This window comes from Hetaerina americana, unplaced genomic scaffold (genome assembly GCF_022747635.1).
Source record: "Hetaerina americana unplaced genomic scaffold, ioHetAmer1.1.p SCAF_3, whole genome shotgun sequence".
Classification (NCBI taxonomy): Eukaryota; Metazoa; Arthropoda; class Insecta; order Odonata; family Calopterygidae; genus Hetaerina; species Hetaerina americana.
Genome location: NW_027286874.1, coordinates 55,082,968 through 55,097,359, shown reverse-complemented (window position 1 = coordinate 55,097,359; position 14,392 = coordinate 55,082,968). Strand labels below are relative to the sequence as shown.

General features: G+C 33.8%; 1 protein-coding gene across 1 annotated transcript in view; it reads left to right on the top strand.

Annotated features, from left to right (window-relative positions):
• Window positions 1–13,398, top strand: part of sad (Cytochrome P450 family protein sad) — a 49,104-nt gene extending 35,706 nt beyond the window's left edge. The window contains exons 3-9 of the mRNA XM_071588138.1: window positions 268–461; window positions 1,133–1,363; window positions 3,690–3,850; window positions 9,190–9,444; window positions 10,463–10,567; window positions 12,289–12,480; window positions 12,571–13,398. Coding sequence (XP_071444239.1) covers window positions 268–461; window positions 1,133–1,363; window positions 3,690–3,850; window positions 9,190–9,444; window positions 10,463–10,567; window positions 12,289–12,480; window positions 12,571–12,681 — 1,249 coding nt within the window. The 3' untranslated portion in view covers window positions 12,682–13,398. The remainder of the gene's footprint in view (window positions 1–267; window positions 462–1,132; window positions 1,364–3,689; window positions 3,851–9,189; window positions 9,445–10,462; window positions 10,568–12,288; window positions 12,481–12,570) is intronic.
• The last annotated feature ends 994 nt before the right edge of the window (window positions 13,399–14,392 follow it).

Genomic DNA, 14,392 nt, shown 5'->3' with positions numbered 1-14,392 from the left:
AAATTATTCAAGAATATATTCTTTGGTACATAATTAAATGAGTAATTACCATCAAATTTTCTTGCTTTACATTCTATCCCGATGTATTATACATGAATTAGGAATGTTGCATGCAAGCATTAATTATTTATGGGGAGAAATTTCTTTTCGTAGACATCTTACTAATACTTAAAACTGATCAATTAGTTTTTACGGGGTCATGCCTTGATATTAATTAGTGTTTATGGTAATGTTTTTTATAATTGGATTGTCTTGAATTGCTCACAGGGATGGTGATGAGTGGCTCCACTTCAGACGAATTATGAACAAGCTTCTGTTAAAGAATACATCATCATCCATGGATTTTCTGAGGGACCCTTGCAATGCCATTTCTAATAATTTGCTTCAACGTTGGCAAAAAATCAGAGTAAATGGAGAAATTATAAACATTGAAGCAGAACTGTATCGTTGGTCAATTAACAGTAAGTCCTGTTTGGGTTGATTCTAACATTTGAAAATGGAATAATTTATGCATCATCAGTGATGGTCTCAAATTACCTGTAAATATCTTGATAAGTTGACTAGATGTATGAAACGAAAAGGTAAGAAGAAGTCATTTCATTTGGAAGAGTGCTGTTCATAAATTATTCAATCAAAATTGCCAAGAAGGATGCATTACTCTGTTAAGAGGAAATATTTCCTAATGCATTATAATATATAAATATGCTTCTGTGACCCTCAATTCAAATTGGTCTATGGTGTCTGTAAAACAGCTTGTGAACTTTCCAGTAATTTGCCAGATAAGTTTTAAATAATATTCAATATTAAAAATGTGCTTTCTTCTCATGCTGTGCTTTCTCTATGAGGCTAATATTTACTTTATAAGCGATTCCCACTGTAATATTAATAGCAATCTGAAAAATGATATAGTATCCAGTAGTAATCCCTGATTGTGAAAAATTTTAATTTAATCATAATAATAACTCAAGAATGTCAAAACAATGGCTAAATTACATTTGGTTAATGATGCTGTGAAAATGATCATGATTATTTCAGTTTGTAATTGTAATTTAATTATTATGTATTTAATATAGTTCCTTTATTAAATGTTATGATTGTATTAGCTTCAAATATTTCTATTCATTCTTTTCAGCTGTTGTTGCAACTTTGCTTGGAGGCCATTTGTATGCATCATTGACCAATGGCACCAAAACTGCTACTGGTGATGCTTTAGAGGCCACAATTTCAGAACTTGCCTCAGTTGTACACCTTGTCTTCCAAGAAAGTGCTCGTCTAACACTAATTCCTGCTAGGCTTGCAAGATTTCTAAGATTATCTGCATGGAACCAGTTTGTGAATGCTGTGGATTCAGCTCTCTCTACTGGTAAGATCTAATCATTCACTTTCAACATCTCCATAAGTACTTAATTGTAATTTAAAATTGGATTGTTGACTGAAGTAGTGATTGCCCCGAGTAACCCTAAAATAACTTCAGCCAGTAAATAAATACATATATGTATATATAAATGCTCGGAATTGCTTATCATTCTAGGAGAATTTGTAAGAAAAATATTAAGAGATAATAATAATAATTTAGATTGGGTGAACTAGAATATGTATCTAAAGTATCTTTTCAGTACCTAACATTACTGTAACTCATGCTTATCTAAGACTTCATCATACTACTGCTTGCAGATAAAAAATATTTTCATCATTTTTTGCATATATAAGTCCATACAGCATGTTGATTAAAAAATAATTACCATTCTAAATATATTTTTTTCACTCGAGTGTAAGTCAGCTTTCCAGGAATAGCATTTTTCCTTGAATTTTAAAACATGAACAATTGAGCTAAAATGTGCTCAAGCAATTACATTATATTAATTATTGAAAAGATAGCGCATACACTGTGAGACTACCTATGAAGATTCTTCCCTTAAAAAATTGTAGTTTATGACATTTGTATAAGACAAACCGTACCAAATTAGCATAGAATATCCATATGGTAATCCACAATACTATATTCATATAATATGTAATTAGTATTAAAATTGGAGAACAGAGAGGATATTTCACCTGTATTTGAAGTGTTTTGCATAAAGATGGTCAAAGTAGTGAGGATGCAAGAAGAAGAAATGTATAAGACAATGAAGCTTGTACAGGGAGGAGTGAGTTGATGATGAGGACCATGGGTAAGAATGTAAAAAAAAATTAATGAAACTTTGATTTGGAGGGTGGTTTTGTACCACTCTCCAACTTGGCAGATAGTTGAGGCATGGGAATACAAAAGTACAGATAGGGGATTTTTGGGATGAGGGTGTGGAGAAAAATAGAAAATTATTTTGATGGAATGAAAGGGAAGTGACAAAATGGCATGGTAGAGGAGGACAGAGGGTTGCTGGGAGAAATTCAAAGCAGGCAAGAAAAATTGGATGCAGGCCATTGTAATTGCTAATGAAAGACAGTGAAAGGGGGCAAAATGCTAGGCAAGTATGATTGAGATGAAAAGAAAAGCTATGTTGGAGAGAAGGAAGGGAGATAGTTTGTGGAAATGAAGGATTTATTGTATTGTATAGTGCTAAGTGTGTCATGTTAGATGAGGTTTAGAACCATTGATGTTGTGCATTTACAACCGACCGTAACCATACAGTATACCATATTTGATAGCATAATAGACGCACCAGCATATAAGTCTCACCCTCATTTTAGTATGGCTCATACAAGAAAAAATGTTTTAATGGCTTGCATGATAGTACAATGTCTTACTAACTGGGGATATAGTTCCTTTTAGTCATTTGTAGTTATACCTTTAGCTTCATTTGAAACAGTAGGTTGGTGGACAGCAGTTGGAAGATGATGAGGAACTTAGACTACCATTGTCAATTGGTTCAATTCCCAGTCAGCAAACTTCTATGTTGAAGAATTAAAGAAGCTGGTCCAATGTTATGAAAAGTACTTAGTGGTGATAATGTAGGAAAGTGAAGTGGGTTTGTAAGAAACTAAGACAATAAATAAAAACTTTTTCCAGTGAATACATTTTTAAAATGACTAAACGGAACTAAGTTAAGCATAACCTTCATAATTACAGACTAGAATGAAAGAATTTAGGTGTGCTAGTTGGTTAGCTATTTTCAGACAGTATATGTTAGCCTAATAGCTAAAACAGATATAAGAGAGTTGAATAAATATTTGAGGAAAGGGTTTAGCTAAAAAAATACATGCATGAATGTAGTCAAGGAGGCTCTCAAAACAATGAATATTAGAAGTCTCAAGAATAGAAAAAATCATGAAATATTCATGATTCATGCATAAATGCTATGAATTAGGCAATAGTAAAATATGAATGCAAGGACCAGGCAGTATGGAGGAAGTAAATAAATGGTAGCAGGTCCTTAGAGATGCCTTAAAATCAAGCTTTTTTTGAGTTTGTCTGCTTTGAAAGAGAATTGCATGAAGATGTGTACATGTATATGTAGTCAATGACTTCTTTCCAAATTTCTGTATCTTGGCCATTTAGTAAGACAGCTAGGGGTCATTTTGTTCTACAGTGAATACACAAAACACATGTTCATAGAGTGGTCATGTGCTACGGCAATGTTGACTTTGCTCATTAATCTGGTAAGTGCATGAGCAGTTTGGTGATAACTATTTTTTGATTGTTTTAATGGGAGAAAAGTATTTATTCTTATTCATCAATATTTCACTTTCAGCCAGCTCATTAGTGACTGAAATGATTCCACTCTGCCAAAAGGTGGGCCACCATGAAATTGATGAGAAAGATGGGCTATTGGCTCGCATGCTATCAGAAGGGCTTGAGACTAAAGATGTGATACGAATTGTTACTGATTTGGTGCTAGCAGCAGGTGATACTGTGAGTCCAGTTTATTTTATAATTTATTGTTAATTATAATAAATATTAGGTAAATTGCGGTGATTATAGTTTTGAGTGACAAGGACATTTTTTTAACTAAAAAGGTCAGCTGGTGCAAATTTTACTGTCTCTAATTTCCATAGTTCTTTAATGCTTCTTTAGCTTTAAGAAATACTTAATGACTTAAAACTTGGCAGCTTCTGGTGTAACTTTGTGGAAATGATGTATATTCAAAGAAGTGACAGATATACATAGTACTTCCCCACAGTTTTGTTGCAATAAACCCTGCACAAGTTTAATGGGAGTTTTTTGAAGTTGCGGATTTGTTTTGCCCATGTTCAGGTCCATACCAGTTCCTCATCCACAACATTCAAGTGAGAGGCTTAAGCAGCAAAAATCTAGTGGATTATGGCAGAGCTGAAATTTTGGTTTACTGTTGAAGATGCCTTCTTCTATACTCTCCTTCTGTTCATGCCAAACAGTTCGGGCAAATACATTTTGCTGGATGGGTTACCTTCATGGGCAACATGAAATATTGTCAAATTCTCCAAATATATTGCAGTTACCATATCCTCAACTATTCCAGCATTATCTCCTCGGTGTCAGTGTTTACTTCTCCTACTAATCATTTGATCAATCTCTCAGATCATTGCTTCATGAAACTTCACTTGAACCTCCTCCAAAGGGCTAAAATTGTCACCCTATTACACACTCAGAAGATGTTATCAAGAACTTAGCCATTGACGGTGATTAAACATTTTGTCAGGAATTGATGAACATGAATTAGCTGCTTGCCAACTCCAACTCAACCTTCATATCTGCCACCCTTGCTGCTCTGCCTAACATCTCTGCTTACCTAGAAGCTATTACAATTCACAATCCACCCAAGGCCATCTAACATGAAGACCTAGCAGTACAAAAGCTGACAAGGGCTACATTGTTGTTACCCTATTTGAAAATATTGTCGGGCAGTGCAAGTCATGTATTTCAAAAAATAATATGGTGCTTATGTGTACCATACCACTCTAGTTTTTCAAAGGGTGTTATAAATTATTATTGTAAGCTGAGTGTTTGTAACAACATGAGAGAAGGAATTAGTTATAATATAACAATAATCACCCAGATACTGTGGTTTGCTTAAATTACACAAACATCAAAACAATTTTACCTGTTGCCTCTCAAATGCATTCACCCTACCTCAATTTATCTTCCAAATTAAACATTTCCCTTTCACCTGTTCTATCTTTCTCCACAATTACATTTCAAAAGTTTCCGACCTGTAATTATTGTCTTGTTTGAACGTACAATGTTCTGGACCAATCAAACCATGCTCCATATCACAGTTTTAATGTCTTTTCTTAACATCCTTCATTCAACATCCCTGTCATCAATACACTCTTCCTCCTTATGAAAGTGTCTTTGCCTAAGGCAATTCTTCTTTTTATGTCCCAATTACTGTGACCATTTTGGTCCAAAACACTTCTGAAAGAGGCAAATTATTTCCCCTGCTCAAGTTCATTAACTCTTGTTATTTAGCCTTTCTCTTTCTTGAAAACTGCATAACTCTTGTTGTGCTTACATTTATTCTCTTCCCATATTTATGGCACTGACTTTCCAATGCACTCAGCAGTGCTTGGAACCCCTTGGCTGTTTCTACCCAGTTTCTCTATCTAATGCCTTCTTGAATTATATCAAACAAACAAAAATATCATGATTGCATTTCATGTTCCCCTCTGGTAGTGACCTCATTAACTGCTATGGGGATGATGATGCATCTCCCTGTAATGAACCCAAACTGATCATCATCTTAGTTATCATTAATTACATTATTTAGTAATGTAAATAAAACAAAAAATGGAAAGAGTACAGGAAAAATCCCCATGGAACAATTTCTGAACTGTATAGATGTGATACAAATTCAAAGTTTTTTCAGGTTAAATGTTGAGTAAAATGTTGGCAACACAAAGACAAACCTTATTGTGGTGTAGGCACCAACCAGATGGATGTATCACAGGGTTATTTTTTGTTGGATTCATGTTGCCAGGATCTCCCTAATTATCACATAACTCTTCAGTAATTTTGTGTATGGGGGCACTTAATGTTGCTAAGGCAATCCACATAATTAATTCTAAGATGGCACTCTCCAGAACTGTTCCTGTTGAGTGGATGACTTTGATCTTCTTTGGGATCAGAAATGAGGATGTTTTCCAGACTGTACTCATCTTCATGCTTTTGGGAGCATACTAGTGAAGCCAACTCATTGCCAAATAATAATATAATTAAGGTGGGTCTTACTATATTTTGCTACCAGAAGATCAGCTCCTGATGCACTGTACTCACAGCACCTTCAGCTCGAATGTTTGCAATTTCAGCACTCATAATGCATAGACTCATCTCATGCTGAAGTAATTGTGCTATGGTAAATGAACTTCCATATTATGTAATGCATCTAATGCTATTCAGTTACCTCACAGAGGTAGCAGCTGTGTTAGTCATAATCCCCTCATTCACAGCAGGAGATGGAGTTTACAGACACCTTATGGTTTGTGGTCGAAATGCAGTCCTTTTTCAATTACTTACACCACTCAAATGTGATCAATTATGGAAAAACATCTTTGATGTTTGTCTGCATAACAATGCTGTATGCTTCTCAGTTGAATTTCTGATGATGGATGCAAAGCTACCACTCATCACGAACTGACACCATTTTCTGTAGCCCTCTGCGGACCACACATTCATTGCTGGTACACTGCTGTCATACACATGCACGCTTGTGCTTCTTTGCACATTTAACCAGAGCAGAGTCATACTTCTCACTAGAGGTATTTTCCTCGCTGTATGTCCACTTAGTGGTACAAAATTAATTCATTTTCATTCTTTTCTTGACTAGCTTCATATAATTATAATAATTACTACTGAATTGATTAGGAATGAAGGGAATATGTGGACAAGCAGGTTGAAAGTGTGATGAAAACTTTTTTGAGGGATGCAGAAATCTTTGGAAGTTTCTAAAGACCTCTTTGAGAGAGGGGCAGTTCCAAAAAGAAAGTTAGGAATGAAATTTGGATTCAGAGTCAAAAATAGAAGGGATGGAATGGACCTTTATCATGGATGGAATGAGTTTACTCTTCCAGTTAGTGATGAATGAAAGTGATATTCATTGCAGTGGTTAGTTGCAAAACATTAGGAAAAGTAATCATTCAAAGCTGCTTCAAGGTATGGACATTTTTGTGGCAGCTATGCTAACTGGTACTATATGAAAATTTAGTGCTTTAAAGCTATAACATTAGTAGTAGCTACTACAGTAGTGTGCTACATCTAGCCAAACACCACCCAACTTTGGTCATCAATAAAGAATACACTCATCTCCTAAAAAAAGTATAATGGTATCTTTTTTCAAACATTTTTTCACAATAAAATTTTGTTATTTAAGATTTCATTGAATATTGCCTCTGATTGATTATTACAACCCTCTATCAAATGATGTGATTTTTAAAGTGAAGTTTCAAATGCCATTGGTATGGTTAACTATTTTCTCCAGGGAGATATGAAAAAGTACTGCTTTTATAATTAAGTCAGAACTTAATACTTTCACCATTGATCGTACCAAATTAAAAGCACTATTGAATGTGATTACCATGGGAGATGAGGAACATGTGTTTCTTCAATATGATATCAAGATTCAGAAGACCTTTTATATTGATTGCAGTGTGGTTTGTGCTGGAGCTCATAAATATATACCATGGAACCTTGTACAATGAGCATAATGCGTTCCATACCAAAAAATAAATTGTGTAAGTTTTATTCAAATGAAGTTATATATACATTGTTTAGGATCGTGAATCATGTTTTTCTTTTCTTCTCCCATGGAGTGAAGCAACCAGAAATGCAAACTATTCGTAAAAACAAAAAACAATCGAAATAAATACTTCATTATTTATGTTACATTCCTGATTCCTTGTTACTGGAAAGCCTTCTAGAGACGTATGTTTTATCCACTGCTTCAAAATTATGTAAAAATGTGACTCAGAATTATGATTTCATAAATTTCTGGGGCAGATGGTTGCTGCCATATTAGGGCAAGTACACATGGTACAATACAACTGTTTCCCACGACCTCCACATCACATTTAACTTGCTATTTTGGAATTAACTCCTCTTAAAGGCTCATGCAGTTTCTGAATGGTAAACAAGCAGGGGTTTTATTTTCAGATTGCCGCTTGCATTGGCACAAAATAGCAGTGTGAGACAGCCTTTCATTAGCTTGTGGCCAGGTTATGCATTCTCCTCTACTGTTACATGTACAAATATAGGTTTGCTTCAGCATCTTCTTCCAGGGGAGACCTGTCTTGTCACAGTTAAAAACCTGTTGCAGCAGGTAACCCTCAGGATCTAAAAGCTTCTTGAAGTTGCTGATGAAGTACTCTGCTGCCTTTGACTCAGAGCTTGCTGCTTCACCATGCCTCACAATGCTGTGGTTGCTGGTTCTTCTTGTAAACTTCTTGAAGCATTAACGGCTCCCCTTAAATATGTATTTAGCCATTGATGATCCTGACATCTCCTAAACTAGGTTGCCAAAACTCATTTTCCACTTCTCATAAATGATATTCTTGTTAACCGTGTTGCATTTGCAATAGCTTTTTATTTATCCATATAAGGAGCAACCTTTCAACATCATTGAGAGTACATAACCATTGCATAGATATTCTTGCCACTCTCTTTGAAGGATTTATCTCCTTAGTCTTGTCCTTGTCCTCACAGATAATGCAAATGTTTAATGTGCGTACTAGTTCAGTATCGCTCACACCTTGTTCCTGATTTTCAATTATTTTACTTCTCATTTATTATTTGCTATTCTCATTTACTATTTTTATTCTTGTATGGCTGTCTTCTTACTGATTTTTCTTCAGAAACATTTTAAAATCTATTCTCAAAATATTATTAAATTTTGCATAAAAAATAACAAATAATATTACTGAACACAAGTTTGGGAAAATATATGATCACTAGTGACACTAAGATGTTAGTGGAGTGAGTGTAAAACAGAAACTGAGGTAGCAGATGTGCAATCATTCCAGGCTCATCATTCAGATATTTGCACATTAATCAAGACATTTCCGGGCCAGCATTTTTGCTCATTGTGCAAGTAGCATGCTATGCAAGGTGCTTGCTTGTTAATCAAGGCTCCACTGTATTAGTTTACATATTTATGTGTATACGTTGGTTATTAATATATGCACATAGCATGTATAGTTTTACTTATGTATATTACCTGCATTTAGTAGATACTGATTTTTCTCCATTATTGATTTTATTAAGAGTCTTTTATTTCATTGCAGACTGCATATTCAACACAATGGGCCCTCTACCTCTTAGCTAAGCATCCAGAAGTCCAGGATAAAGTTGTGCGTGAAATAAAGGAAAGTGGTTTGGACCAAACTGTGAATGACTATGGGTCAGAAAGTCTTATACAGCAGTTACCAATCCTAAAAGGAGTAATTAGGGAAGCTTTAAGGTTGTTTCCTGTTGCGCCATTCCTGACAAGAATATTGCCTGTGGATTGTCCAATGGGAGGATACAATGTTCCAGCTGGGGTATAAATATTATTTCATTATTTTAATGGATTAGTAATTGATCAGGAACATTGATGAATCTTTATAACCCATTGTATTCATGCCTCCCATCCCAACCTTCCTTAACAACTTATTTTAAGCTGAAGGTGTGACCACGGCAGGTTAAACTGTTATGTAGGTACCTACATATGGTTTTCAAAAATGGTTTTTATGTTGTAGAAGCATATAAAAGTTGAAGATAAATCATGAGAAATATCACGAAATGTTGTCATATAGGTATCATGGTTAAATGAAGTGTTTTGCTGGATCTATCATTTAGTAACTAATTCCTTCTGCTGATTAAAAAAATCTAGTAGTTCATGCTCCTATATAATTAAAAATGCATCTTGAACTAGTGCAAAATTACGACAAACTCATTCTCACTCTCTTACATTCATCAGAATTTATTGGTGAAAAAAGGGTGCAGGATATTAAAAATTTTATGAATTCAAGTCTGATGGGAAAATTTGATCATAAAAAATAATGTTGGCATGAAAATCATTGCCAATTGTTCTGCAAAATTTTATCACTAAATATTGGAATAAGCATGCATTTGTGATAATAATTAAATAGTTGGGCCAAACAGAGATAAAGAAATGCCAATAAAATAGTTCTATCAATGATCCCTGGTAAAATAATGGTGACCTTTAGAGTTCTTATGGTGAATTATAACAAAATTAACAATGTTATTAACTATTGATACACATTTTTGAACATTGACATCAATACTTCCTTTAAAAATATAGTTCTATGTTACCTTGCTTAATAATTGAATAATATAATCACATTTAACTTGTATATTTGCTGTTGAGTGTGTCTTTTGAATAAAAGATAGATGAAATAAGATGAGGCATGCCTGTTCCTGAATTTTGTTAAATATATTGCTTAATCTCATATTTATGATTACATTCAACTCGTGGCATTTTCACATCATCGGAAACTCTGCATTTAATATATGGAGTAGAACTTGATAATGTTGACTGAATGCTTTGCTTTTCAGAATCTTATTCTAATATCGGTTTACTCCAGTGGAAGAGACCCGCAGTATTTTCCTGATCCTGAAAAATTTTGGCCTGAGAGGTGGCTTAGAGCTGATGCTAAAGAGGTATGTATACCAGTTGGTAAAACTAAAAATTCACTTATGAAATTGTATAAAAAATGGCTGGACTTAATCACACTTAATTGTATTTAAGAACCCCGAGTTCAAACCTAACCTCTAATGAACTCTCTAAATGACCTAAAATGCCAGTGTCTCTGTCACTGAGAGTTTTACTAAAACCTAACAAATTTTGCCCACCTTCATGTAAAAGAATTTCTAATATTTTGTCAGCTGGTTCTGTTTTTGTGTTCTTCCAAATGGCACCATTGTGTTCAAAACAAATATTTCATTCCTTTTATGGCTAATGAAGCTTACTGTTTGCCTGATTTATAACTTATATTCATAAAAACAATAATACAGAGGAAAATCATATTCCTAAGGAAATATACTGTTAGTAAATATTAGAGAGGGAAACTTCTTTGTTAAAAGAAGTGTTATTAAGGGAGGTTCCTTAAATTTGCTCTGAAATCCCTTATTTTAAAAGTTAATGACCATTTATATTTGTCTGTTTAAGGGCTTTCTTAAGCGTTCTCTTAATCATACATTTTCTTAGAATTAGCAGCATCATAATAATTGAAATGGAAACCCCACTACTCCATACACTCAAGTACATGTCAATATCTAGAAGTGCATATTCAGCAGTTCACTGACTGTTTTAGTCATTCACTCACTGTTTTCGTAGCCTTTCCCTCCATTCTCTCAAATCCAATCCCCTTCTCTTTGTCACTTCATCACTATGCAAAATTATATATCCTTGTGGAATATGTTACTTGCTTATGTAACATATATGCCACAATATGATTTTAGTCTCATGGAAATAGCTAGTGGCTCCAAGATATTTTACAATTATTTTCATTTGTTGACCTACTATTTGTTGACTACTAATACTAGAGAAATAATTCACAAGGTACTTCTTAATTAAAAAAAGTATGAATTAATCGTTTTCATACTAATTTTCTCTGAAATAATAAAACTACTGATCTTCAGTTGTTTGATCATCAGGTAGATATATAGTAAAGCCATTCAAATTGGTGCATTGATATATGGCAAGAAAAGTGGAATTTGGGGTATTTGTGAGTAGATAATAAAAATTAAGCAATAAGTAAAATTCATTTGTTTTGGTTTTCCAATATTAATCATTGGCCATAAGCCCTTGGAATCTCTGTGAGTAACTCTTGGCCTATTATAAGTTTTCCCATAGGTCAAATAAAAATTTGCTCAACCAAATGCCAAACTCAATACCCGTAGGTGCCAGAGGCAGAACTAAAATGCCCATTCTCTGAGTTTGCAGCTGAGTTCTTTATTCACTAGACCAGTGTTCCGCTACAAAATTTGATGCTAGAAATATGTGATGCTTGGAATTTTCAAGTGAAAATCTAGCACCCAAGAATAAAACCCAACTAAAATAGCATGAAATGAAGGTAGCACTCCAGTTTGCCTTGCCTCAAATACTAGAGAAAATCATAAGTGTTACTTACCATTGGAGTCTGCTGCATGCCTATATTTAATTTGGTATATAATGTATAATATAGGTATCACCATCAGCTACCAAAGAGTGAAGAATAAATAATCATGTTTGACTTAACAGCGGCAATTGATGTAGGTGTGATGAAAAAATGTATACATTATTGCAGAAATAATTTAATTTGGTGAACCCTAAATGATATATAATGCCATTGAGTAACAATTTTTCCAGTGGAAATGAAAAATATATTTTTCCATTTTAGCAGCCCCATAATAATGGTCTTGAAGGTGATGATGTTAGCAAAGCTTGCCCTATGAGCCAAGGAAAAGGTCCAGTCCAGAAACCATACTTGGGGGTCTCTAGCCCATATGCATCTCTACCATTTGGGCTAGGAGTAAGGTCATGTATTGGAAAAAAAATTGCTGAAATGCAAATGTCCATGACAATATCAAAAGTAAGTACCATTTTAAAACTTGCATAAAAAATAGGCTAGCATTTGGAAAAAATATTATGATTTATATCTTTCCATGGTTCTCTATTATAGCTGGTGAATCATTTCCACATGGACTTGTTGAACAAGGATGATGTGAAGATGATACTTAGGTTAGTGTCAGTTCCAGAAGTACCAGTTCGAATACGTTTCCGAGAGAGGTGATCTTATTCGATAATTGTAAATAGAAGTTAAAGCTAAGAGGCTCTTTTATTGCAATAAGAATTTTGTCCTTCTCTAAATGTGCTCAGTTTTGTGAATGTATTTTTCTATAGTCAGAGCTTTAAATTCACTCAGCTTATGCTGAGCATTTTGTGTCAGTCTTTTTACAATTCATTAGAGGTCGGTTGTTATGTACTGTGAAAACCACATCTGTGCCATGCCACTTTATATGTATTGTGCATGTGGTGAGTTCCAAGTCAAGAGTTTTTATGTTGTTTTTATCTTGTTTTTATGGAAATATTCTGTGTTTTAATATTGTCATATTGTTATTTATAGTGGTGTATTTTTTACCATTATTAAGAGTATCTTCTGCAGCTGAAATGATCTCAATGATATCTGCAGATATTTTCTAAGTGTACTTCAATGAATCATTATGATTAATTTATACCAATATGAGGCTAAATCAATATATGTACAACCAAAATGCTGGTAGGTCATCAAAATGAAGCAGCAAAATATGACATATTCAAATTTTCACCATATTGTGAAATCATCCCCCAACTTGGTAGAGTATGTATGTTTGCATCATGATTAATGAAATGCTGTTATCAATTCATTTATAAGGTTGTAAAATTTTGGAATATATCAAACTTGATACAGTAAATTTATCATAAATCAAGAGCACTGTTAATGAGATGTTTTTCTTTGCAGAAATTTTAAGCTGTCTTCCAACATTATAATAGTTTTTAGGTTATTCACTGAAATATTTTACTGTCTTTGTTTTAAATTTTTAAATTTCGAGAATGGTTTTATAAAAATAGTGCCCATGATGCATTTATGGTAAATATTTTATCAGCAATTTGTCTAATGATATTGCCATTGCCTGTAAGTGAATGTCAATAAAGTGGAAAACAGCTTACAGAATGTTTTTATCTCTTCAATATATTATTTAGATGTAACATTATTTTGCTATCATGGATGACAAGTGGGCCATTCAATAAGTCATTAGTAAAAAGTAGAAAATTATTTTAGGTATATTTTTTTCATTTTTCAACCTAATATCCTTTTACCTCAATACACTTTTCCAAGTGTTTCTCCAACATTTTTAAGTTGTCCATAAAGTAGGATTTTGGAAGGTCCTTAAAATAGGTATCCGATTTTACAACGTCTTATTCATTCAACAAGAACCATTTTCTGCCGAGCCAATTTTTCAAATTTGGAAATGAGGAGAAGTCACTGGGGGTCAAAGCCGGTGAATACCAGGGATGTTGTAATATTTTGATAATTAATTTCATAATTTGTTCCATTGAAACTGCAGGTGTGCATCCTTGCATTGTCTTGATTGAAGAGAATTTTTGTCATTGGCCAACAAATACTTTTTTCATGATTTATTTGCTCAACCTGTGCAAAATCAAAACTCTGTGCCTTTGTATCTGGATTGTTGTTGTGTATCCATGTTTTGCCCACAGTTATGTTAGGATTCACAAACTCATCAGGATTGTGATGGAAAAGTGCCCAACCAGCCTCCAAATTGACACGATTCAGTTATTCTCCACAGAAAACAAACCCATCTTACAGAGATGTTTTCATACCCAATTATTTGTTCAAAATTTAAAACACTGTGCCTTGTGATATGTCTCTGGCCTCAACTATTTTGCAAACTTTGATTTGGTGATCACTCAAAACCATATTGTGGATTTTGACAATCATTTTG